The sequence below is a fragment of the Crinia signifera genome, chromosome 1 (assembly GCF_055691185.1).
Source record: "Crinia signifera chromosome 1, ASM5569118v1, whole genome shotgun sequence".
Lineage (NCBI taxonomy): Eukaryota > Metazoa > Chordata > Amphibia > Anura > Myobatrachidae > Crinia > Crinia signifera.
Window position 1 is genome coordinate 143,948,420 of NC_139217.1, and position 25,493 is coordinate 143,973,912.

Sequence of the window (25,493 nt, forward strand, 5' to 3'; positions counted from 1 at the left end):
AGGTGCTCCACCCGCTCTTCCCTAGGCATCAGACGCACGGGCGGGCATCGTCGGCGTTATGACGTCACCCGCACAGCGTCACTGGATACTGGAAGGGAGGTTTAGAAAGTTGGCGGCCTGGCCCGGCGGCAGCAGTCCGCGTCGGCTGGCTGCTGCTGCGGCCAGCCTCTAGTATCTATGGTCGTGCTGGGGCAGCTGGAGCGTCATAATAAAACATGTAAATTTAACAAAAGTAAGCAGGCCCAATTTTGTTTTACTAAACGACAGGGGGGGGCATGTGCCCGGGTGCCCCGTCTCCTAAATCCGCGCCTGGTGATAGGCTATCTCCCTTATGATCTTACTAGGCACAAGCAGGAAGTAAAGAGCAGAGAGGAGACTTTCTATGGGTGAAATGGGTTGAATGTGAATGGTACAAAAACGGTATTGAAATGGTAATGTACCAGTTACAACATGTAATGTGAAAGGGGTTTAACTGGCTTTAGACCCGTTTTAAGAAACGTTTACAAAAACGGGTTGAAAGCCGGTTTGTAATGTGAAAGCAGCATTAGTTAACACCGGTATGCATGCGGAGGCTGGCGGCAAGCATTGCAAGATTCTTGTGGTGTTTGCTGCATCTCGCCCATTGTCTTTGTTTAGAACAATAAATAAAACTGCAATGACAGAGTGGGATTGAGTTTACCCCTCAACGGCATTACCTGGATTTTCCCAAGTATTATGTGGAACTGATAAAAAGTCTCTATTTACTGGCCCCAAAACAATACTTAAGTATCACACATATTAGATATATACATAGGGGTGCGAGTGCGAATCACCATGGCACCGGGCACACGTTACAGCGGGCTGAATTTGAATAAAAGCGCTCGCACCTCCATAGGGGCGTGAGCAATGTTAAGTGAATTCGACCCAGCGAAGGGTGCGAGATCGGGTGCGAGATCGGGCTGAATCGGGTGCCGTTTCCAGCATTTAAACGCATGAAACCGGCACCCAAATGGCACCTCGCACCCTTCGGGCCTAATAGGATCGACCACATAGAGTAATAGATACTGTTTTCAAAGAAAATATATATATATATATATAATAATCTAAGTTATGTTTTCTAAAAACAGTCGCCAATGGTTTATTCACCTGCACCTAACCAAGCTATACAGATGAATATGTTTCCACATGTATAATATACAGGTATATGCCGATGCATAGAGGATATGGTGTGGATGATGGAGCAGTGTATAATTTCACCGTATGGCCAGTAGTGGGCAGCAGTGACCCCATATTCATGTCTCTCACCTGGAAGTCCCACAGCAGAGTAGTTAGCCCCACCACCTCTAGAAGGTACTGAGGGGACAGTAGCAATAGAAGGAGAAGGAGGAGGGAGACTTGTTAGACATGCACTCCTAAGGACAGCTGCCCATTACTCTAGGAGTAAGGCTGCTCCTGTCTGTCACCCAGCTCCATGGAGATAGATGAGGCCATCAGAAGGAACTCCTAGGCAACGTGCATTCACTGGGGGGTCATTCATGTAAACACTCCTAATGCCAGCATACACAAAACCCAGAGTCTTCTTCCCTCTGCTGAGAAAGAGTTGCTTGCAGTGAGTTGTGCGCTTTGTTTGCTGCATATCCTCCTCCCATCGCCTCCTCCTCTCCATGGATCAGCCACACACCATGGAGGGCAGCCGCAGCCCGCAACCCCAGGATCAAGAGGGCATAGAGTCCTGGCTGGACGATCACTGGGATTTCACTCACTCCTACTTTGTTAGGAAAGCTACACGGTAAGGAGGAGCAGGGGTGGCATCTGGGCTGCATATGTCTGCGAGGGGATGGGCATCATATAGAGGCACATGATGATCACTGCACAGACACGGGGGGAAATGTACAGAATAATCCTATACCCCTAATACAACATCCGCCAATAGCCGCCACTTGCCAATGCGCGATCCATGGGATGTTGGCTGTGGGCACATTTATGTAGAGGGCAGTCCCTGCTGATCTAGGGTGTTCCCACTATACTGAAAGGGGCACAGCAAGCTGGGACATCATCATGGCATTGCTGTCACTGCAACTAGACATCCTCCCAACAGGTGAGACTGGCAATGTAGGATGATGGATAGATAGATAGATAGATAGATAGATAGATAGATAGATAGATAGATAGATAGATAGATTAGAGTGAGTTAGAAAGTAAGTTTATGAGTTGACGTTGCAGTGGGATTGCTCCATATGCCAGGCTTTTACAGAACGTATACACGAGCGGTTTCTTGGCGATGAGATAATAGTGACTAGCACATACCGCCCCCTCCCCGGTGGGTCCATGCTGCTGCCCCAGGCCCGGCTGGGAGGATGGATAGTAATGCGTCTCCTACTTCCGTCTGCTGGGGAGGATCCCGGGACACCCAGATGAATGCCTATAGGGAGCAGTACTAGGGAGCGGTGCATTCACTGTATACAGATCTCCCCTCCCATGCACGCTGCCTCCCCTGCTCCCCCCCTGCTGCCTGTCCTGGGAACATGTGGCAGGGGAAAGTGTTCCATGAAGCCTCGGAGGGTGCTGCTGCATTTCCAGCACCCCCTACCCCAGACCTGGGGGACAGCAGCTGCCGCTCTGCTCCTTCCGCGACTGGTGGTGGTAACTCCGGCATCAGCAGCAGCAGCAGCCCGGCGCATGTGCGCTGCACCCTACAGTAAGTGCTCCGCAGCTGTGCGTACATAGAGCATCTGCACTCAGGCAGGACAGAACCATCTCTGCTGTGCTGTCACTTCCCTGCCTCTGCCTGCTCTGCTCCCCTCCCTCTATCGCATTGTTCTCTCGGCGCTGTGACTGCTGCTGCCTGCTCCTACTACAGTATGTACTGTATACTACTATCTGCTGCCTGCTGTCACTATAGACTGTCATTATGTATAGCTGGCAGACAGGTGAGTGCTAGTGGCTGCATATAGGGACACCGTACAGACCCTCCCGCAGTTGCTGTGATGGCAGAGCAGTGACAGCGGAGTGTGGGGTATTATCCTGCCCTAATAAGGAGAGGAAAGAGATGGGATCCACACTGTTTCCCACCAGCCACTAGCACAGAGGTCTCCCTGCCTCACTCACCCCAGGGAAGGCTCCAGCAGCACTCACACACTCTATGTAGGAATAATACATGCACCCTCTAGGAACTGCTAAACTTTTCTACTATCACTTTTTATTACAGCAATAAATAAACACGTCTTCTGTGCTGCCAGTGGTTGGCCACATACTGTACAAGTGTGATACAAGTAGGAAGCAGATTACCCATTGGGTGAAATATCACTGTACAGTGGGGAGCTATTTATGTTATTCTGGTGTATGCTGTCAATGTTGCCATTATCCATGTATATTCCAAGTGTTATTTCATATTTAACACTTTTTATAAGAACCCTAAAAACCTGTTACAGAAGTGCAATATTAGTCTATTGAACAAGCAATAACAATACAACAGCCATTTATTGTGTTTCCCTTAAGCTTTTTGAAGCTTACAATGCTCATACAATACATTTACAATACTGGAATATCTTTGCTGATTTTCCAGTATTAGAGATTTGGAACTGATTTAATATCTCATCCAGTAATGTGATTTTGATACATGTCCCTGTGCATGATTAAATATGAATGTTTACAAATAAATGTGACATTTCCTCAAAGTCACAATTGTATCTACATACATTGATGTTCTCTGGGGCACTCAGATTGCAGAGCAATCAATGTAGCCCCTAGGCGGTGACAGGTTTGGATGAGACGGATAATAATGATTTTTAAATGATTCTAGGAAACCTTCTGGTCACTTGCACATCTACAGCTAGGCATGCTCAGATCACGTTGCCTGTCTGGGTATAGAGGGAAGATGAGAGCTCATTTGTACAGTCCACACAAAAGGCTGAGAGATCAGATTAATTATTGACTAACATTAGTAAAGCAGCCTTCTAATGCACCTGCTTCCCTAAAACCATCTGTGCCAGGCTCTTATACTACATTAAAACATATGCAAAAGTCTTCTTGAGTTTCATGGAACAATTCATAATTTTGACGAATCTGATTTCTGACTGTTTTGAGCCTGTAATTTTATGTCATTAGAAATAAGATATAATACAACTCAAATATATGTATGTAATATATTTATTTCTGAATGTGTGTGTATATATATATATATATATATATATATATATATGTATACAGTATATATATATACTTGTTGTGTCCCAGCACTCACTACTTGCTGTCGATACAGGTCCCGGTGCCTTCCGTTTACATGCTTGGTAGCACAAGCATGTCATATGTAGCAGCAATTTGGCGGCACTCAAAAATAAAGAAATACACAGAAAGCCAGATCTTTATTTTTGAGTGCCACCGAATCGCTGCTATATATATATATATATATATATATATATATAATATGTACACTAAACATCGGCACTCACCTTTCCTAGTTTTGGGGTGCCCTATGGCTTGTGACCACATTGTTTAAACAGACATTGTAGAGGCTCTGCACACACTAAATTAACTGATAATAAATAGTGGAGATTTGGTTCATGAATTGATCAATGCATTTAAGCCTGCAGCCCCCGTCAAGGGACCCCACCTTTCTGCAGGTCCTAGCACTATCGCTCAATATGGCTACAATACACATAGCTATCACATCAATGTTTGAATCCAGGCATGCTGTCTGGTCTGAAGCTCACAGCACACTTTGCTTTTATAGGTGAGCAGCTACCAACACACCTGGTGTGTTGGTAGCTGCTCACCTATAAAAGCAAAGTGTGCTGTGAGCTTCAGACCAGACAGCATGCCTGGATTCAAACATTGATGTGATAGCTATGTGTATTGTAGCCATATTGAGCGATAGTGCTAGGACCTGCAGAAAGGTGGGGTCTAGGGTTACCACCTAGTCCCTTTAATTCCGGACACATGTTAATTATACAGGTTCTGTGGCAGTTTAAAATCAGGTGAAGTGGAGTCTTGAAGTCAGCCAGCCACAGAACCTGTGTAATTAATATGTGTCCGGAATTAAAGGAGCTAGGTGGTAACCCTAGTGGGGTCCCTTGATGGGGGCTGCAGGCTTAAATGCATTGATCAATTCATGAACCAAATCTCCACTATTTATTATCAGTTAATTTAGTGTGTGCAGAGCCTCTACAATGTATATATATATATATATATATATATATATATTGTATCACTTTCTCCTTTTGTAAAGCGCAACGGAATATGCTGCGCTATATAAGAAACTGTTAATAAATAAATAACTATATATGCAACAAAATGCAGGACAGCCATGTCAGTGCATCACTTATACTTTCCTAATAGGAGTAAGGTTGGTGTAGTGGCTAGCATTGCTGCACCTTAACCCCTGAGCTCAATTCCTGAACAATCATTATATGTGTAGAGTTTGCATGTATTCCAAATGTTTGCATAGTTTGCTTTCACTCCCTGCTTCACTCAAAAAAAAAAACAACAACAAAAACATGCTAGTATGCTTATTGACATTTGCCAAATCATAGACACTTGTGCATATGAGTGTCAGTGATATTAAATATAGATTGTAATCTTACAAGGACAGAGGGCAATGTAAATTACTGCAATATCATGGAATATGCTAAGCTATATAAGAAACTAAATAAATAAATAAATAAATAATAATATTCTCTGCAAAAGACGGTATAATACGTGTGAGCTATATGCATAATTGTAATAAATATAATATATATATATATTCAAAGGTCCTATTGTGGCTGGCGAATCAGCTCCAATAAATAAGCAGGCGGCACTCCAACGGAGAAAGTTATAAAGGTGCAATTTTATTTCAGGTAGCCATTGCCTACGTTTCAAGTCCGTAGTCTTTTCATCAGGGCGTGTAGCTGGAAACAAATAAAGTGCAGTGCAGGTATATATATATATGTATATATATATATATATATATATATATATATATATATATATATATATACGGAGGGTCCTGCACTCACATCCAGGAGTGTTGAATGCTTGGGGTGCACCACTAAGGCAATTCAGTCCAAATAGCCAATTCACATCCAAAGTGCTTAATAAAAAGCAGGGGCACTCACCATCTTTCAGTCAGTACTTTTAATGTAACAAGTCAATCATAATAGTCGACGTTTCAACCCTCTAGGGGCCTTTGTCAAGACAGATTTGAGATCCATATGCACAGTGCATATGCATATGGATCTCAAATCTGTCTTGACAAAGGCCCCTAGAGGGTTGAAACGTCGACTATTATGATTGACTTGTTACATTAAAACTACTGACTGAAAAATGGTGAGTGCCCCTGCTTTTTATTAAGCACTTTGGATATATATATATATATATATATATATATATGTATATATATAGTGTCCGTTTGTTTTCCGTAACAATGCCACCTGTAGGCAGTGAGTGAAACTACATCTCTTTCTTTCTCACACATGCAGAAACACAGAGGCAATCAGAAGGTAGCGGAGTAGCCTTCGAAGAATTTGCTTTGAGCGGGCTTACTAGTGTGTGTGTGTATGTATGTATATATGTATATATATATATATATATATATATATATATATATATCATGTTTTCAGCTGTTTTTCTCTCTCACTGAAATGCCTGTTAGGCACAGCCTAGAAGCCACCACTTATCTTTGTGTTGGTGAAACTTTGTGAATTGCACAACTGAAGTCCAATAGTGGGTTCCTGTCTAAAGCAGAGGGAGAACCGGCTGAATGCTTTATTCATGGATCATACTTACAATTTAATCTTGTTCCAAATTGAAGAAAAAAGTACATCGTTTTATAGAAAAAATATGTAAATCATTTTAAGACCTACAGTTTAATTGGCAGTGATTTAAATTGGTGATGGCATGAGTTTTAATTTAATTAGATATGGTAACATAGCTGTTTTTCTATACCGGTTTTTCTATTTCTAAAAAATGTGGAAGTGAACCTTAAGAAATGTCAGCTTTGATTTCATGTTAACCTGTTATGGTTTTAACTCTTTGTTTATCAACTGTTTATTTTACAGAAAAACTATACAGTATACTGTATATAAGGTCCCATCAGAGAGCACTGCACCTAGTCTTGTTTAGGGCTATTATAAGCAACTCTTACATTTAAAAAATGTTGAAAAATAAATTTTTCCAACAAGAGTGCACTGTTAAAGTGGTCACTGATCTGATCACTGCTAAATCTCATGTTATTCAAGTCCAGTTGTTCTAGAGCAGTGGTAGCCAACTCCAGTCCTCGAGAGCTACCAACAGTTCACATTTTCCAGACAACCTAGCTGCTGCACAGGTGCACTCATTACTCACTGACACATTTTTAAATAGCCACAGGTGGAGCTAATTACTTCACTTGTGATTTCAAAATATTTAATGACCGGTTTTAGCAACAATCGTTCAAATAAATTTATTACTTAAAGGGTGTGTTTTCTCAGGCACCTCCTACATTTACAGATGTAGCGGGATTCATCTTTGCAGGGGATGGCGATGGCGACGCCAGCCGCCATCCCCTGCCCCGCGCCATCTGTATGCCGGAAGGGGACGTGCGCGCACGAGGTGCGCGCGCGTCCCCTTCCGACGGTGCTGCCCTCGGTCGCCCGGTGCCCACACCGGGCAACCACACCCCCCGCAGTGCCCTCGGGTCCCCCCCAGCCCCCTCGTGCGGGAGGCGGACAGTATTGCGTCCGCCTCGCTGCCCCGCCACTGAGACGCGCGTGCCTGGGGGACGCACGCGCGTCTCAGTCAGATGTACAGTGCCATAGCAGGGTGCCTGTACAGCAAGCCACATGGAAGCTGCCCAGGAGCAGGAAGGTCGCTCTCAGGCAGGTCCTCTATATGTGCCCTGATTTCCTGGGATGTTTTCTAGGCACCCCACAAGGTAGAAGACTGTATATAGAGGCAGTCATAATAGTGACTGTACTGCGTCCTCGGGCAATGGGCCATGTACTTCCCCCTCCAGGATCTTCTTCAGAGGACAATGGAAAAGTCAGTTGTGGATGATTAGGTTGACAGTAATCATGTCCACAGTCAAAAGGTCGACTACTATTGGTCAACAGGCACTAGGTCGACACATAAAAAAGTTTGACATGGTCTAGGTTGACATTGGCCAACAGGTCAACATGGAAATGGTCGACGCAGGAAAATGTTGACACATGTTTTCCCCTTTTTCGGGTGTCTGTGTCGAAACCCGCCGACATGGACACCTTGTACCGTGTCCCCTTGCCTGGCTCGCTGCGCTCATCATGGTTCGGGACTATTATCATTTGACTCTATGCCCACATGGATTGTGAAGTTAGAACGAGTCAGTTTAAAAAAAAAAAAAAAAACCTGAAAAACTCATGTTGACCTTTTGCTTGTGTCGACCTTTTGTCAATGGCAACCTAGCCAGTGTCGACCTTTTTCATGTGTTGATCCTTTGCCCACTGACCAACAGGGGTCAACCTTTTGACTGTCGACTTAATTACTGTCAACCCATTGACCTGATACTGAAAAAGTCAGCAAGAGTTATTTGTATACTGTGTTCCCAAAGTTCCCTTAGATTTATATTGGCAAAGATATGTTAGACATGGTAATAAGAGCTTTTTAGATTGATTATTTTTGTTTAAAATACAGATTTACAGTATAAATATGAAGTTGTTGTTATTTGATACATATGTGTTCTATACAGTGATCTGAGTAACAAAACCTTTGTATTTTACCTAGCATTAGTTCTTTGCAATGTCAAGGCATTAGATGACAGTTAATGTGGAGAAAAGCCGAGGCAACGGAATTACATCAGTACTTTTGCATCCACATGGTTTTGCTTTTATGCCAACTTTACAATTGAACAGGCAGATTGTGGAAAGAGTGCATACTGTACAGACCCAAATAATAATCTGGGTGCATTGGTGCAAATGCAACTTGTGAGATGTGAGGCCTGTTTCAGACCTGCTCTCTGGACTGCGAGTGTTCGGAGACCAGCTAGCAGGGAGCCGCCACTCCATCAAACGCATCCCCCCCCCCCCAACTCTGTGCACAGCTGCGAATGCGTTTGCAGCTGTGCACACAGGTGGAAATCCTTCACCATCAAATGATTTTTCACTGGCTCATAGCACAGGACTCACTCGGCGCTGCGAAGGCCATGTGGAGAAAGAGGCTGTTGATGATGTCAGCGGCCCAACCTGCCAATGGCCGGGGAACACCTTTTTGGGGGGGGGGACGCCCACAAAACACCAGCGGCACACCCCCAAATGCCCACAGCTAGTCTTCGCTGCTCGGGCTGCCGAGTCCGGCATGTGCCACTGAATTGGGCTTTTGGTTGCAGTTGCATGTGTGCCTTTCAGGTTCCTGGCCCCTAGTTCATGAAAACACTATTAGAGATGAGGGCTTCAGTTTTCACTCAGTTACATTTGGATCTGAAACTGTCATCTTATTGGCTATCTGGCTCTCACGTGTTTCAGCCTAGATTAAAAGTTTCTGAAAAGAACGGAAGCGCTCATCTGTTTTTACTGAAGGTGACAATACGCTATCCATAAAGGGTTGATTTTGCCAACTAATTATGGCTTACAAATTGTATTTTTGTGTACACAATTTACTGTTTAAAATCAGCATTATACCCTAGATGTTTAAAATGAATGTTTTTTTACTTAGTCATTTTTAAGTGAGCAAATATCCTGATTATGTCCCACTAGACATCTGCAGTAATGGACAATAGAAATGCTCAATTGTCTGGGTCATAAATTACCTTCACTGTTACACAACTGTGTATTTTCTTTCTCTGTCACTTATATAAAAGAACTGAATATATGTTATGACATTTATATGGTTTGTTGGTTTAAAATATTAATTACACTAAAATATCTCAGCTTATCTACAATGAACCTATATAACCAGTGCTGCAAAGGATAAACATAGAATTTGGATGGTATATAATAACCACTTGGCCCATCTAGGTTGCTCAGGAGCAAGATCATTCTCTGGAATAGCCTGAAAAGTTCAGTTGGTGATAACTGTTTCTCTGTGTGCTTATTCATCATATCCCACAATACACACATAAAACTGTGTTAATATGCGCTGGCAAGAGTGTAAATGGATAATTTATTGTTATTATACCAGGCACAGCAATAGTGTTTTTCAGTTTCGAAATAAGCCAAAAATTGCACTGAAGTTTATTTATTAGCACCCACTCTGAACTCCGTACACTAGATTTGCAAACCATCCAGAATCCCGTTCAAGCTACTCACTTGGTCATATTCTCCCCCGGACTTCAATAATTCAAGTGTTACCTCAAAATCTACTGTTGTTCTCTCCGGCACTGCCTGTTTTTTTTTTCTATTCTTTCTTCTTCTGGGGAAGTACTAAGCCTTGGAGAGTGACAAAAAGTGGACAGATAAACTTTCAGCCAATCAGCTGCTAATTGCCATGTTACAGGCTGTGTTTAAAACAGTTTCTCTAAATAAAATGGACACTAAACTATTAGGCAAAAAAAGGGGGGGGGGGTATTAATAAATTTGACTAAATATTCAGTTATATAAATAAAAATGGTTTAAGAGCTGCAGGCTTCTAGTGTGTTGATGTCTACACACTTGTTATTTTGAAGCTGTTTAAACCCTAGGGTACAAACAGTGTAAATTTGTAAAGATGAAAAGGGATTTGTCGAGCCCTGCTCGACAAATCCCGGGGGCCAGGTTGCCATGGCGACCAGATTCTGCTCCCAGATGACCAGACGATTTGAAAGGTGCACCCTGCCACCCGGCACTCCCCTGGCTGGCCATAGTTGTGCACTTGCGGTAATGGGAACAGCCGGGCAGAGTGGTGGACACGCTCCTGACTGGCTCTGACTGGCTGTTGAGCCGCCTCGAGTTTCAAAATAGCCACGGGTCTGCTCTGATACAACCAGGTACGTTGTCCACCACACTGCCCGACTGTTGCCATTACTGTGCATAGTACCGGGGGGGGGGGAGGAGGGGTAATGTGGCAATGAGCATGCACCACTGACAAAGGTCATGTACCCCTGGCAAGGGCATGCAACCCCTGGCAAAGAGCATGCAACATATGGTAAAAATCATGCAACCCCTGGCAGAGCATGCATGCCCTGGCATCAAGCATGTAACCCCTGGAATCAAGCATGCATGCCCTGGCATCAAGCATGCATCCCCTGGCATCGAGCATGCATCCCCTGGCATTGAGCATGAAACCCCCTCGCAAGGAGCATGTAGGTAAGCGGCACCTACTGTATGTGTCTGGCTCCTATACTGCATACCCTCCAACTGTACCGATTTAGCCGGTACAGTACCGTTTTTTAGTAGTCTGTACCGGCTAAATCTCCCTGTACCGAATGTACCGGTTTTTCTCTCTCTCCCCGTTCACACACTATACGCCGCCCCATACAGTGTACTTTAGCAGCCACACGCAGCTCCCTCACTGGCTAAGCCGCCCTCAATCACTCCAAGGTCGCTGATTGGCCGGGCTGGGTCCGTGGCTCAAGCAGCGCTCGCAGTCCCTCATCTCAAGACGGCTGCATGTGTGAGTCGAGAGCACCAGCAGCCGGAGAGTTAGCCTTGAAACAGCCACTTCCTGTATAGTCTGCATCACGGAGAAGCTGGAGAGGGGAGTAACATCGGGTAGGGACTGCACCCTGATCAGAGGGTGATCATAGATTATAATTAAAAATCAGCAAAACTGTCCATTAAAAATATAAGAAAGGAAATGTGGCCACGCCCCTTCACCCATGACCACGCCTCTTTTCTGAAGTTGTACCGATTTCAGCCTTTGAAATGTTGGAGGGTATCCTGGCTCCTAGATTTAAAAAAAAATATTTGTCAAGCCGTGGTTCAAAAAATTGACAGTAACTGACTGGTTGGTAGTTTATCACTCACCCCCTTTTCACTGTCCAGAAATGGTACATCTGCTACATGTCTTTCTACTCTCTCTCTCTCTCTCTCTCTCTCTCTCTCTCGCTCTCCTACCTTCTGTTTGATATTTGTCTTTCTTCAAAAGATAACCGTTAGGTGCTCTTGTACTAAGGTAATGCCAACTCAAGTACATACTGATTCTAGATCATATTCAGAGACCTTTGTTGTCTGCATGCAGTGTTCTTATTTCCAATTTCTCCATATTTCTGAAGATAAAATGAGCATTTCAGAAACAGGAAGTGACTGCATAACTGTGTGCAGAAGTAGCAGCAGACACTGTACATGGGAATAACAGCCACAGTACACGGATCATTTTACAGTCTCCAGCTCTAGTTGTCTGTACGCAGCCTGTTAGATGGTCATTGCTAGCTGAGTTAAATTAAAACACCTTCAAACAAAACATAAAACACTTTTAATACACTACGTTACATTGTGAAAAGTTACTATTCATGTAAAGGTTTTGAAGTTCGTTTAATCAGAGTTCCATTTAAAAGCCATTGACCTAAAAGCATTGATTTATTGATTGAAGGAGTTCAATCACTGAAGCCCAAGGGGGTAATTAATCGGTTTTTAAAGTAAGTATGAGACTCATGGTCAGATCAATATTGTGCTGTCCTTGGCTGATCCTGTTTGTTAACCCCTGCGGTCACCAGCATATGTTATTAACCCTTTGAGTGCCAGGTTCATTTGTCAAAATTGGTGTGAAAATGGCCAAGCAAACATTTTTATTAATCATAATGACCTGTAATGTTTACCTGTATAGGAAATATAATCTTTTTTACACCAACATTTTTATCTGAATTTATATAATAAATGTGAGCGACGCTGGCATTTTAGCAGATATTTTGTGCATCTCTCACAGAATTGTTGGCACTCAAAGGTTTAACCATATTATTTCAGGTAATTGCAGCTGTCAGAGTAATAGACTAAAGTAGCACCAATTAGCCATTCTGTACAATGGGTTAATGCAGCGGACCACTAACATGCATTGACGTCTGTGTACATCAGCTTTTATACTGACTGTGCCATAGAAGTGAATGGGCTTGTGTTAGGAGCTGGATTGATAAATAGCCAAACTACTCCATGATCATATAATTACCCTTGGCAGGACCCAGCAACAAAATAGAGAATAAAAATTGATATTAAGAATTGCGAATAGCAATAGGAGCAAGACAAATTAGCACTGGGTTATTGGTCCCGCTGGGCATTCTATGGAAATAAGGGATATTTGGTATGTCTTTCTGAGATCTGGCCTTTAATGTCATGTTTGTAAGCATCAGAAATGGGGGTTAATGCATATAATGGGGTGTATTCAATGCTTTCTGCAAGCTGTGACAGCTCGCAGGGCTGCCTGCTCTCTCACAGCTCGCAGGGTCAGTATGCTACTGGCCCCTTGCCACACGACATTTCCCCCCTCACTAGTTTTTTTGAGCGAAGGGGGAAAGGCGTGTGCAGCCGCTAAAACAGCAAGCATCGCGGCTAAATGCAGCGGGCTCCCTGCATTAACCGTGAGCCTCTCTGTTTGGGGAAATCCTTGCTGTCCACTGACCGTGAGGATTTCTCTGGCGCATTGAATAGGGTGAGTGGCCGGCGCGGGGGTTAAACAGCGAGGATCGCTTGTTTTCGGTGATCCCCGCTGTTTAACCCCCTCGCGGGCCGCATTGAATACACCCCATTATGTTTGATCAGTTAATGCAGATCTGGAATGAGAGCACATCTACATATACTGTAGCTGGATTTAGCATCTAGTGAACAAGAGACAGAACAACCTGTGTACAGTACTCTCTGTTTGTGCAAGCTTAAAGAAACCTTCCAAAAAAGCCGATAACATCCTGAAATCGCTAAAAATAAACATGCCCTGTTTTCTTGCATTTTTCTTCTTTTGCCTTTTGACTGATTTTAAAAATGCAAGATACTGTAAAAATATAACTTTTCTAGACAGTAATATAAAATATACATAGGGAATATACATATACTGATATAGAATGCCTACTGTAAAATAGCTGCAGCATCATTGTGTGAGTCCCATAGACACTCGCTGTATACCATCAATAGTGAGAGCAGAAAATATAGATCAGAATGTGACACTAATTACCAAATGATAATAGCATGCCAGAATAAAGTCAATGAAGGCACGTGAATAAAAAACAAGATAGACAGAAAAAGTGTGTAACATGTATATTAATGAAATCACATATTAATGCGATCTGGGTGTGATATTAGCCCCAGGATCACATTGCAGATCATGATCACTTTGGGTGAATGGGTCACCCAGCACAGGTAGAGATTTGTTCTCTGCCCCGGCCTTGTGCTAGGGGGGTGATTCTAATTGACTCGGTAAGCTGCGAAGCTCTCAGCTTACCAAGTCCTTGTGACGCTGATCTGACAAATACACCCCCCCCCCCCCACCACCACAGTTTCCCCTCAAAACCATACAAGGGGGTGTGTTACAAAGACACATCTCCTCGCATGTGCCCGCAGCAGGAGAAATTTGACATCAACCATCAAATGATTTCTTCTGCCTTCGCAAATGTAAGTCAGTGGAGACTGACTTATATTTGTGGGTGAAGACAGGACGGACGTCTGACTTCATGTGATGTCAGTCGCCTGCCCCCGCAGACTTCCTCCCATCCACATTCTCATGGGAACGCACAGTATTTTCATGGAGACACCCATGAAACGCTGGTGGTTCCCATGGCCCAGCACTGCCACCATCCCCATCCCAACCTCCCTGCCATGAACTACCTGGTCATACGCAAACCCCGGCCATCAATTTGGTTCACTAAGAGTGAACTAGAATCGGCCCTTAAGTGCAGAGCCGGCTATTCTTGGCATGGCAATGTCAACCTGGCCATCATACACTGGCCCTTATTCAGATCTGATCGCAGTACATATTTGTTCTCAAAATGGGCAAAACCATTTGCACTGCAGGTGGGGCAGAAGTAACATGTGAAGAGAGAGTTAGATGTGGGTGAGTTATTTTGTCTCTGTGCAGGGTAAATACTGGCTGCATTATTTTTACACTGCAATTTAGATTTCAGTTTCAACACACCCCACACAAATGTAACTCTCTCTGCACATGTTACATCTGCACCACCTGCAGTGCACATGGTTTTGCCCATTCTGAGAAAAAATTTGTACTGTGATCAGATCTGAATAAGGGCCATAGTGACCGGTTCCATCAGAGGGAAGACCCTGCCCACACAACATTCCCAATTTGTAGCCCATAGGCTACAACAGGCTACTGCTATCTGGAGATGGCAGTAGCTGCAAGGAACCATGGGGCAGATGTATTAAAATTAGTAAAGTGATAAAGCGGCGATAAAATGGAAGGTGATAATGCACCAGAAAATCAACTCCTAACTGTGATTTTTAAATACATTTGATTGGCTGATGCATTATCACCTTTCACTTTATCACCAAAATGGCCAATATGGGCTTGGAAAAAAAAAAGTTATTCAGACAAAGATTTCAAGACGGACGGAGAGGGAAAATGCATTATATAAAATGCACTTTTTACAACAAACTGTGTAGTGAACGAATTGCAATAAAACCCATTTTCTTGATTGCTAGAGGGAATGCCTTCTGTTTGTATTATCTCATCAATTCCAGCCTCAGATGCCTTTTAACCTAGATTAATCTATATGTAAAATTGCAATTTTACAAAGTAATTGCCGACTAAATCCAGTAACTTTTTATTACTAAATTTTAATACAGCATGCCCAACCTAGATTAAATCCTATTTTATGTCTAATATGAAGGACTAATGCTCCCTTGTTGAAGGAATAAACATTTATTGCTGTGTTCAAATTTTTTTCTATGTGTAAATAACTTTAAATAACCTACTTCTATGTGTAACCACAGGGAACGTATTCTAAAAAAAGCTGACAAGCACAAACAGCATATTATCGCAGCTTTAGCAAATGATCATTTATTTCCTGTCTTAGACAAATGGGACTTTTTTATTTTGGTGTTTGGACACAAAAAAATTACAGTGACTGAACAGCTGTTACATAAATGAACAAATGAACTACTTGCAGATTATTTAGACATTGTAGCGTTGTGAAACGAATCAGCTGTTTTGTGCATATGTGGAATTGTGATTTTATAATTATAATTCTATAATGTGATTTTGTAGATTGTGCTTGTTTTGTATTTGCTTAGAAATTCTTTTACTTTATAATAAGGAATTACCTATTTTCAAATGCATAACATTAATTGGATAACATTAATTTACTGACACACACAGGACATGCCATCATGCAACTTTTACTTAATGCTTTGCTTTGTCTTTCTGCATTTATAAGGTGATTTTATGCCATGTATTTATATCATCTGTCAGAGATCTGTCATTGCGTGGCACTGTAATGAGAAACAACTCTTATGCCCTTTCGTCAATGCATGCACTTGTTTCCAAAGTCTATTTATAATCAATAGAACATGTGTAAAAGAAGTTTCAGCATGGATAACGCATCCTTGCTATTTAATGAATGCAGTACATATAAGAGCTATCGTATTGATAAGGATAATTAATGCTCCAGAGCTCAGACCTCATTATTCTTAATGGAGGCTGTGGTATAGGTCAAAAAGCATTATCCACTTTGACCCTGTGCATAGTGCATTGCCAAAGAGGGATTCCCTGATCCCTTACCGGTAGCCCCCAAGCTCCTCCATAGTAGGGCTAATTTTGAACTACTCCACCATACAGTATATGCAGAATGTTCCATCAGTCATTATACACCACCAACACAGAGATAATATTTCGGGGTGCATTTTGTCGAGTTAAGTCAGAACGTAATACCATCTATAAAATAATTTGTACACTTTTTTTTTATAGACCTAAAAAATAATTTTTAAGATAAAAAGATAAGGAATTATACTTTTTGGGGCACCACTGTCCCCAATAAAAAAAATTCCTGTATTTTGTTGTTGTATCATAGGGTAAAAAAATAAGCTACTCTTTCTACTTTATGTATACTGTATATGACTAAAAATTGAAAATACAATTTCATTTAAATGCAGTAAGGCCTCATTACCAAAGTTTTTTTAAACACCAATTTAAAATGTATTTTTAGCATTTGTCAAATGTCTATAAATAAGTATGACAATAAAAAACTGATTCGCTGGTTTAAACCTCCTTGCTTTAAATCATGGTTTAAATATTTTAAAGCAAATGTTTTGTTTTGTTTTTTAACAATCCATTTTTTTAATACTATTACTACAGATAAGTCACTATGACTTCTTAAAAACAAAGCCTATTATTTAAATAAAAGTGTTTTTTTTCAAGATGTTTAATGCATTTTGTATTATCTAATTATAAATAACAATTAGGACTAATACCTAACATGAACATGTTTTCTTATTTTCAATTTCATCTATCTCTGAGTGCACATTCTATGTTTAGTCTAGCTACATATATTCAGAATTAATAAGAATAATAAGGTTTGAAAATGAAAATAAATAATATCAATGCCTACCTAATAATTTTGTATTGTTAATATTATAAATCAATAAAACATGGCTGATCAAAGTTTCTTTGAAAATAACAATGTTTCACAATTTAAGATGATATAATATGCAGCATTCAAAGTTTTTTTTTATTTTTATTAAAACATTAATGCAAAAAAGGGTCTAAACAAGAAGGGGTTTAAACAAAACATAGATTTTCTATTTTTTTTTTTACTTTTTTTTTTTCAAATACAGTATGTATATTGTAGTTAAAAAAAAACTAGTACTGTAGTTTAAGAGGCACACAGTCCTTGGAGCTGAGAGGTTAAATGATGTCATGACTATCTCAGCACGTAACCTTCTTCCCACAGAAAAATCCAGTACAGAGTGAGGTCATTTTTTGGGGAGAAATCCAGATTTTTCATGATTAGCACATTTGTCCTCTCCTATCCCAATGGGAACTGAGAAACCTGAAATAACACTGTCGCTATATAAACTGTCGCTCGGACATTAGGTCTCAGGTTAGTTTTATGGGCTCACTCGCAACTGTGGAAAATCAGCTCATTTAGACAAGAATTATTGCAGACATTAAAAAAAATATATTGCTCATATTAATTAGGATATTCTAATTAATAAACCATGTCATTCTGAAACAGATGACTGATGCTACTGTTATTAAAAATATATATTTCCACTAAAACAAGTAAATGACATATTTGTTTGTCTGCAGTGCATTTTGGACTGCATAAATAGACACAAAAAAATGAGACATTCATAAAGAAATGGTTATAATTTCATCACAATTAGGAGTTTAAGCAATATCCTAGCAGAGCTACTGTAGGCAGCCAATACACTCCCCTGTGTCTGGCTTCGTACAATGCTTAGCTGGGTCCTATATTCAGGAGGGTACACAAAGTGTCTGACCTGGATAATAACAAAAGTATAATTATTATTATTATTATTGCCATGTCTGCCTGCACCAGGGATGGGGAACCTTGGGCCCTCCAGCTGTTGTTGAACTGCACATCCCAGCATGCCCTGCAACAGTTTTAGAATGGCCAAATAGCAAAACTGTAGCAGGACATGCTGGCATGTGTAGTTCAACAACAGCTGGAGGGCGGAAGGTTCCCCATCACTGGCCTACACAGTACTCACTGCTGTACCCATAGAAATATTAAACGTTCTTTGGTACTCTTTACCTAGAAGGGCGCCCGTCGCGGGCATCGCGGGTACATTTATGTATGGCCGCGACGCGACCGACGCGATGGCCGCGATTTCCCATTGAAACCAATGTTAAACATGGAAATCGTGTCGGTCGCGTCGCGGCCGGCCATAAATGTACCCGCGATGCCCGCGACGCGATGCTCCCGATTTCCCATAGGAATCAATGTTAAAAGGCGCGATGGACCCGATTTTACTGTTAAATGGCTCAATCCACCCGATTTGGCCATAGGAATCAATGTTAAATGGGCCACAGAGCCCATTAACCCTTAAATGTCCCCCCAAATTTTTAACGCCACCCCACGATCCACGCCAACCCGAAGCGTGGCGAGCGCAGCGAGCCCGCGTCCTCCGACCTTTTCATGCCCTACTATCCACTAGGGCGTGGTGTGAGAATATAATAGTGTGGCGAGCGCAGCGAGCCAGCGAGCCCGAAGCGTGGTGAGCGCAGCGAGCCCCGCGAGGGGACGCGGATACCTTCACAGTTATGCGCGTCCCCTCGCGGGCTTCACAGGTGTCCGTGGCGAGGCGGACACCTGTGAAGCCCGCGAGGGGACGCGTCTACCTGTGAAGGTATCCGCGTCCCCTCGCGGGGCTCGCTGCGCTCGCCACGCTTCGGGCTCGGTGGCTCGCTGCGCTCGCCACACTATTATATTCTCACACCACGCCCTAGTGGATAGTAGGGCATGAAAAGGTCGGAGGACGCGTACCGCCGCCCCTCGCGGGCTCGCTGCGCTCGCCACGCTTCGGGTTGGCGTGGATCGTGGGGTGGCGTTAAAAATTTGGGGGGACATTTAAGGGTTAATTTGGCCTATTTGGCCCCAAATCGGGTCCATTGAGGCATTTAACAGTAAAATCGCTGTCAATCTGCCGTTTTAACATTGTTCCCTATGGGAAAATCGCGGTGATCGCGGTCATCGCGGGCATCGCGGCCATCCCGATTTACCCGCGATGCCCGCGATGACCGCGATTTTTACCCACGACGACCGCGATTTCAATCGCTGGCGCCCTTCTAGGTAAAGAGTACCCGTTCTTTTGTACATTCATCATCAATATATTATTTTACAATTGCTTTGATTCGAGCAGAGTTGAATAATTCCTAGCATTAGCAAAGCTGTTTTCCTCTGACATTGAAAACGTGTCACAGCCCTTGCCCTGACAGTGGCCTAACATACGGTGCTAGGGAAGAGGAGGTCACTGGTCTGGGCAGCACAGCCGGAGGCTGCCTGGACAGCAGGTGAAGGGGGATTGTGCATTGGTGCAGGGCAGCAGGGGTCGCAATAAGAAGACCATAGGCTTCTATGGGGTATTACCAGCTTTTATGGACAATACCCCCTGTCGTGGTAACTCTGCGTGCAGGTTTTAGTTAATACCAAAATGTGGTGAAAACCCAGATAACGGGGGTTTTACCACATTTTTGCTTTACCGCATCCCCAAGTGTCTATAGGGCAGCATGGATGGTGTATTGGTTAGCATTACTTCCTCACAGCACTGAGGTCATGGGTTTAATTCCCACCATGGCTCTAACTGTGCGGAGTTTGTATATTCTTCCCTTACTTGCGTGGGCTTCCTCCCAGTACTCCGGTTTCCTCCCACAATACTGGTAGGTTTATTGGCTCCCAACAAAAAAAAATAACAACCCTAAAATCAATGTCTGTGTGTACATGTGGTAGGGAATATAGGTTGTAAATTCCACTAGGGCAGGGACTGATGGGAATATTCAAAAATTCTCTGTAAAGTGCTGCAGAATATGTGTGTGATTTCTATAAGTAACTGGTAATAATAATAATAATAATAATAATAATAATAATAATAATGGCTTGCTCTGCTAAATAATGCCCCTTTCCCACTGCAGCTAAAAAATGGTAAATTGCCGATTTTCAGCGCAATTTACCGTTTTAAGGCTGCAGTGGGAAAGTGCCAGAGTTGAAATACCGTTTAAAGTTAAATGGTATTTCAACCCGTTTTTAAAGCAGAGTCCTACACGTTAAAATAACGTTTAAGAGGCAGTGGGAATGCCTCTTAAACATTATTTAGCCTCCAGGCAGTCCCAGTGCCTCATGAGAACTAGTAGTTCTCACTTTGTGCATGTGTAACAAAAGTATAATTATTATTATTATTATTGCCATGTCTGCCTGCACCAGGGATGGGGAACCTTGGGCCCTCCAGCTGTTGTTGAACTGCACATCCCAGCATGCCCTGCAACAGTTTTAGAATGGCCAAATAGCAAAACTGTAGCAGGACATGCTGGCATGTGTAGTTCAACAACAGCTGGAGGGCGGAAGGTTCCCCATCACTGGCCTACACAGTACTCACTGCTGTACCCATAGAAATATTAAACGTTCTTTGGTACTCTTTACCTAGAAGGGCGCCCGTCGCGGGCATCGCGGGTACATTTATGTATGGCCGCGACGCGACCGACGCGATGGCCGCGATTTCCCATTGAAACCAATGTTAAACATGGAAATCGTGTCGGTCGCGTCGCGGCCGGCCATAAATGTACCCGCGATGCCCGCGACGCGATGCTCCCGATTTCCCATAGGAATCAATGTTAAAAGGCGCGATGGACCCGATTTTACTGTTAAATGGCTCAATCCACCCGATTTGGTGGATTGAGCCATTATTATTAGCCATTATTTAGCCTCCAGGCAGTCCCAGTGCCTCATGAGAACTAGTAGTTCTCACTTTGTGCATGTGTAATGAGTGCACGTGCATAATTATGAGCCTCTCATTACATATGTGCATATGTAATGAGCGGCTCATTATTATGCACGTGCACTCATTACATATGCGCAAAGTGAGAACTACTAGTTCTCATCAGGCATTGGGACTGCCTGGACCCCCCATGGACCCTGCATGGACCCCCGCTGCCTCCCCACTGCCCTGCATCCCCGTGCAGGTAAGTACAAGGGGAGGGGAGGTGGGGGCACAGGGCAGGTGGGGGGGGGGGTTAGGCACTCTTTACACTTGGGGGGGGGTTAGGCACTCTACATTTTACACGGTTCACTGCAATGGGAATGGTACTTAAATGGTATTTAAAACGGTAATCTGCTGCAGTGGGAATGCTAATACCGTTTTAAATACCATTTAAGATTACCAGTACTTTAAACTGGTCTGCAGTGGGAAAGCAGCATAAGAAGGAAACACAGTGAAAGCAATATACTGGGAAAACGTTGTCACTGCCATCATTAACTCTTGTTGTCCTTATCCCTTAAAAATAGACAACTCTGCTGTTTACACAAGTGATAGTTTAAACAGTGGTCAGAGGAAATGCAAGAAAATTGTGTATGTGCAGTTCTCAGGCATTGCCGTTATGATTACACATTGCTGATGAATATTCTATGCACTCATGTTCAGCAGGATATACCCGGATTGCATTCTCTGAATTAATATGAGCCCACTAGTGATATTTGACCACTGTACTGTAGGTCTGCTCAGAACAGTACTCATTTGTTTAAGATGACTTTGTCTTTTGTTCAGAGACTATGGGCATATTCAGTTAATGTTGGATCCATTCTGACATTCATTTGTCAGAATGGATCTGACATGCCCTATCCAATGCAGCCAAATCTGACTTTTTGAATTTTGCTGCTGCTCACCTGTCCAGCAGCAGGGCTTGGTTAGCGGCAGGACAGCGCTGCTATTCTGCCAGCCCGGGAGTGGAACCAGGTGATCGACTGGGGTGGTGGCGGGAGGCGGGCGGGTGGACGGCACCAGGTAAGCTGCTTCTGCTCACCCTGCATCCTCCTCCCTGCCTCAATCCGACTTCTTTAATTAAGAAGTGAATTAAGATTGCCAGAAATGGGGCCAAAACCTGCCGGATCTGACCGCTTTTCTGACAAAAGCTATTCGCCAATCCACCTGGTTTCTGACCTATTCAAGTCGAAAACTGCCATGTTTCCAAGAAAACGGCAGTTTCGACAGCAATTGAATATACCCCTATAGAAGCACTATACTATGTAATACAATTGTATTTAATATATTTAGTCTGATTATTTAATTGTAATCATTATTGGGTATAGAGGGGCCTATTTTTCAAACTAAACAGTCACTTAAACAGTTTCACAGCTATATATAAATTGGTAATGGTTAGCATAATTATGTCCAACCCCCACAACATTGCATTGTAAAGAGCAAGTCACTGTTGTTAAGAAAATCCTTCCATGCATATCTTCAGTTATATCCTTATATATTGCTATCTGAAAGTGGCATGATATGAGCAAAAGTCAGAGCCGGCCCTAGCCTAAATGACACCCTAGGCAAGATTTTGGATGGTGCCCCCTAGCACCGCCACTAGTTCCGCCTCTGACCCTGCTCCCCTTTCCCAGCACCATCAACCCTCATCATAGCAGTCATCATTTTGGTGCTCCTACCCGCAATATTTTAAATAGAAACAGTGCACGCATTCGGTGCGCAGCCCAAACAGGGGTGTGTTCTTGCTGGGAAGGGGCATGGCCACACAATAGTACCCCCAATTCAAATTATGCCACAAAGTAGTGCAACTTTATTCACATTATATCATGCGATGGTGTCCCTCATTCACGTTACATCACACAATAGTACCACTTTACCTTGTATACATTACTCCTCACATTATTCACATTAATGGCCAGATTCTGTAAGCTTCAAAAGTGATAAAATGGAGAGTGATAAACACACAGCCAATCAGCTCCTACCTGCCATGTCAGAGGCTGTGTTTGAAAAATGTCAGACAGGAGCTGATTGGCTGGCTGTTTATCACTCTGCATTTTATCACTTTTGAAGCTTACAGAATCTGGCCCTATACCCTTAGAAAAAATCCTGAGAAAATATTGTATTTTAAGCACCTCTATGGCCACACTGCAACCCAGCACAAAGCAGTGTGTGCTGGCCTGAGGAGAAGAGCTGCAGCTGCTTCTGTCACTTAAGGGGAGGGGGCCCGGGGCCCCCACTGGGCCCTTCCATCAGACTTTGGCCTGGGTAATTTGTACCCCCTACCCCTTTCTCTCGGCACCCCTGATAATACCACACAATAATGCCCCTTACACATGACACATATTATTAATGTCATCAAAACATAATGCCCCTTACACATTATGACAACCTTTATTAATGCCCTTCATACACATAATGACACACATAATGCCCCTTACACATATGTTGCACATTATTAATGTCCTTATACACATGACACACATAATGCCTGTTACACATATGTTGCACATTGCCTACTATCTGGACCTGGGACTTTTGTGGACTTCGGACATTCAGTAGGAGGGTCATTGTCCAGATCTAGACTGGATTGCCCTGCCGCTGACACTGCTCCGCTTCCTGCATTGCCCCGGGTTGTTGATATTGATGTGTTTTTATACCCCCCCCCCCCCCCCCGCAATTATAAGTGTACATCTTTATTAAAATAGATAAGTGATTATCAGTCTACACTATCTGTTTTTTCTTTGTATTGCATGGTACCATTTGTGGAGGAGGAGTATTCATTTGGACATTAATTACCTATCGCCTATGGAAAGGAGTACATGGTGATATAACTTTGAAACATTTATTTAATCACTTTCAATGGTGATTGATTTAACGAGAACCACCTGAGCGCTGGAGAACAGTTATTTTTTCCTTTTGTACTGTTATTGTTAGGTGTTATTGAATGGCACCTTAAGAATTGTATATCTAGCTGCTTCAAGGTGTTAATATAAGCGCACCAATTCACAAAGTCACTCTATTTTCCACTTGGAATCTAATTGTATGACATTGTTTGCACTAAGATCATTACCCACTAATTATTGACCATACCCCTGATGAAATCCTAACATCCTTTATCATTGTTGCTCTTGCAATCCTATTATGGATGAATTGTACAAATTCGACATACTACTGTGAGCCATCCTGTGGATAACCATTTAGACACCATGTTTTAAGTGTTTATATACAAATGAGAAATAAACATTATGTTTTTTATTAATTGACTTTTATATATGTGTTGCCAGTGGCACATTTAAGCATTTTATTTTTCACTTTCTATCTATTACTTTCATTTTAAACTGAAGTATTTATTGTTTTTTTTTCCTGCTTTTCAGAGAAATGGTCAATGCATGGTTTGCTGAAAGAGTGCATACAATACCAGCAATAAAAGAAGGGGGGAAAAGCAATACAGAAAATAACCAGCTAGTTGCTTCTTCCGATAACACCAACCAAGGGGCACCAGTCAGAAAGATCTCTGCTTCCGAGTTTGATAGGCCTCTTAGGCCCATCGTGGTTAAAGACTCTGTGGGAACTCTGACATTCCTTGCGGATTCTGAAAAGCGGGAACAGATGCCGCTGCAACCCCCCGGTTTATCCAGCGCAAGTGATCAGTGCTCAAGACTTCTGGAACTGGTTAAAGATATTTCAAGTCATTTGGACGTCACTGCTCTATGCCATAAAATCTTTTTGCACATAAATGAACTTATATCTGCGGATCGATACTCACTTTTTCTAGTCTGCGAGGACAGTTCCAATGAGAAATTCCTGGTCAGTAGACTTTTTGATGTAGCAGAAGGCACAACATTGGAAGAGGCTTCAAATAACTGCATTCGTTTGGAATGGAGTAAAGGGATTGTGGGACATGTGGCTGAATATGGGCAACCGTTGAACATAAAGGACGCTTATCAGGTAAGAAAAGGGCATTGCAGTTTTCAGTGACGATAAACAAAATAGATATATTGTCTGAAAATATATGGTTTATTTTCCCTTGGAAAATATGTATGATTTTATATACAGATGGAGCGCCTCTCATTTGAGCGGGTCCTGCCGATTCTATCGTTAATTGCCAGCACCCTCCATCTGATGGAAGGGGGCTGGCACTCTGTTAGTCGGAGCCCACGCCACCCTCTGCCGTCTCCCCGGCACCCCCTGTTGGTACCCGTAGCCACCCACCACCGAGAGACAGGGATGCGCCTGCGTGTGAGA

At 42.8% G+C, this 25,493-nt stretch overlaps 1 protein-coding gene across 5 annotated transcripts in view; it reads left to right on the forward strand.

Annotated features, from left to right (window-relative positions):
* Positions 1-1,344: 1,344 nt before the first annotated feature.
* The window catches only part of PDE5A (phosphodiesterase 5A), a 133,461-nt gene continuing 109,312 nt past the window's right edge, over positions 1,345-25,493 (forward strand). The window contains exons 1-2 of one of the 5 annotated variants that reach the window (XM_083174453.1): positions 1,345-1,768; positions 24,623-25,196. In XM_083174453.1, coding sequence (XP_083030579.1) covers positions 1,644-1,768; positions 24,623-25,196 — 699 coding nt within the window. In that variant the 5' untranslated portion in view covers positions 1,345-1,643. Of the gene's footprint in view, positions 1,769-1,797; positions 2,078-2,167; positions 2,678-24,622; positions 25,197-25,493 lie in introns of those variants that run through there. The other 4 variants (XM_083174452.1, XM_083174454.1, XM_083174451.1 and 1 more) reach the window with 4 other exon arrangements.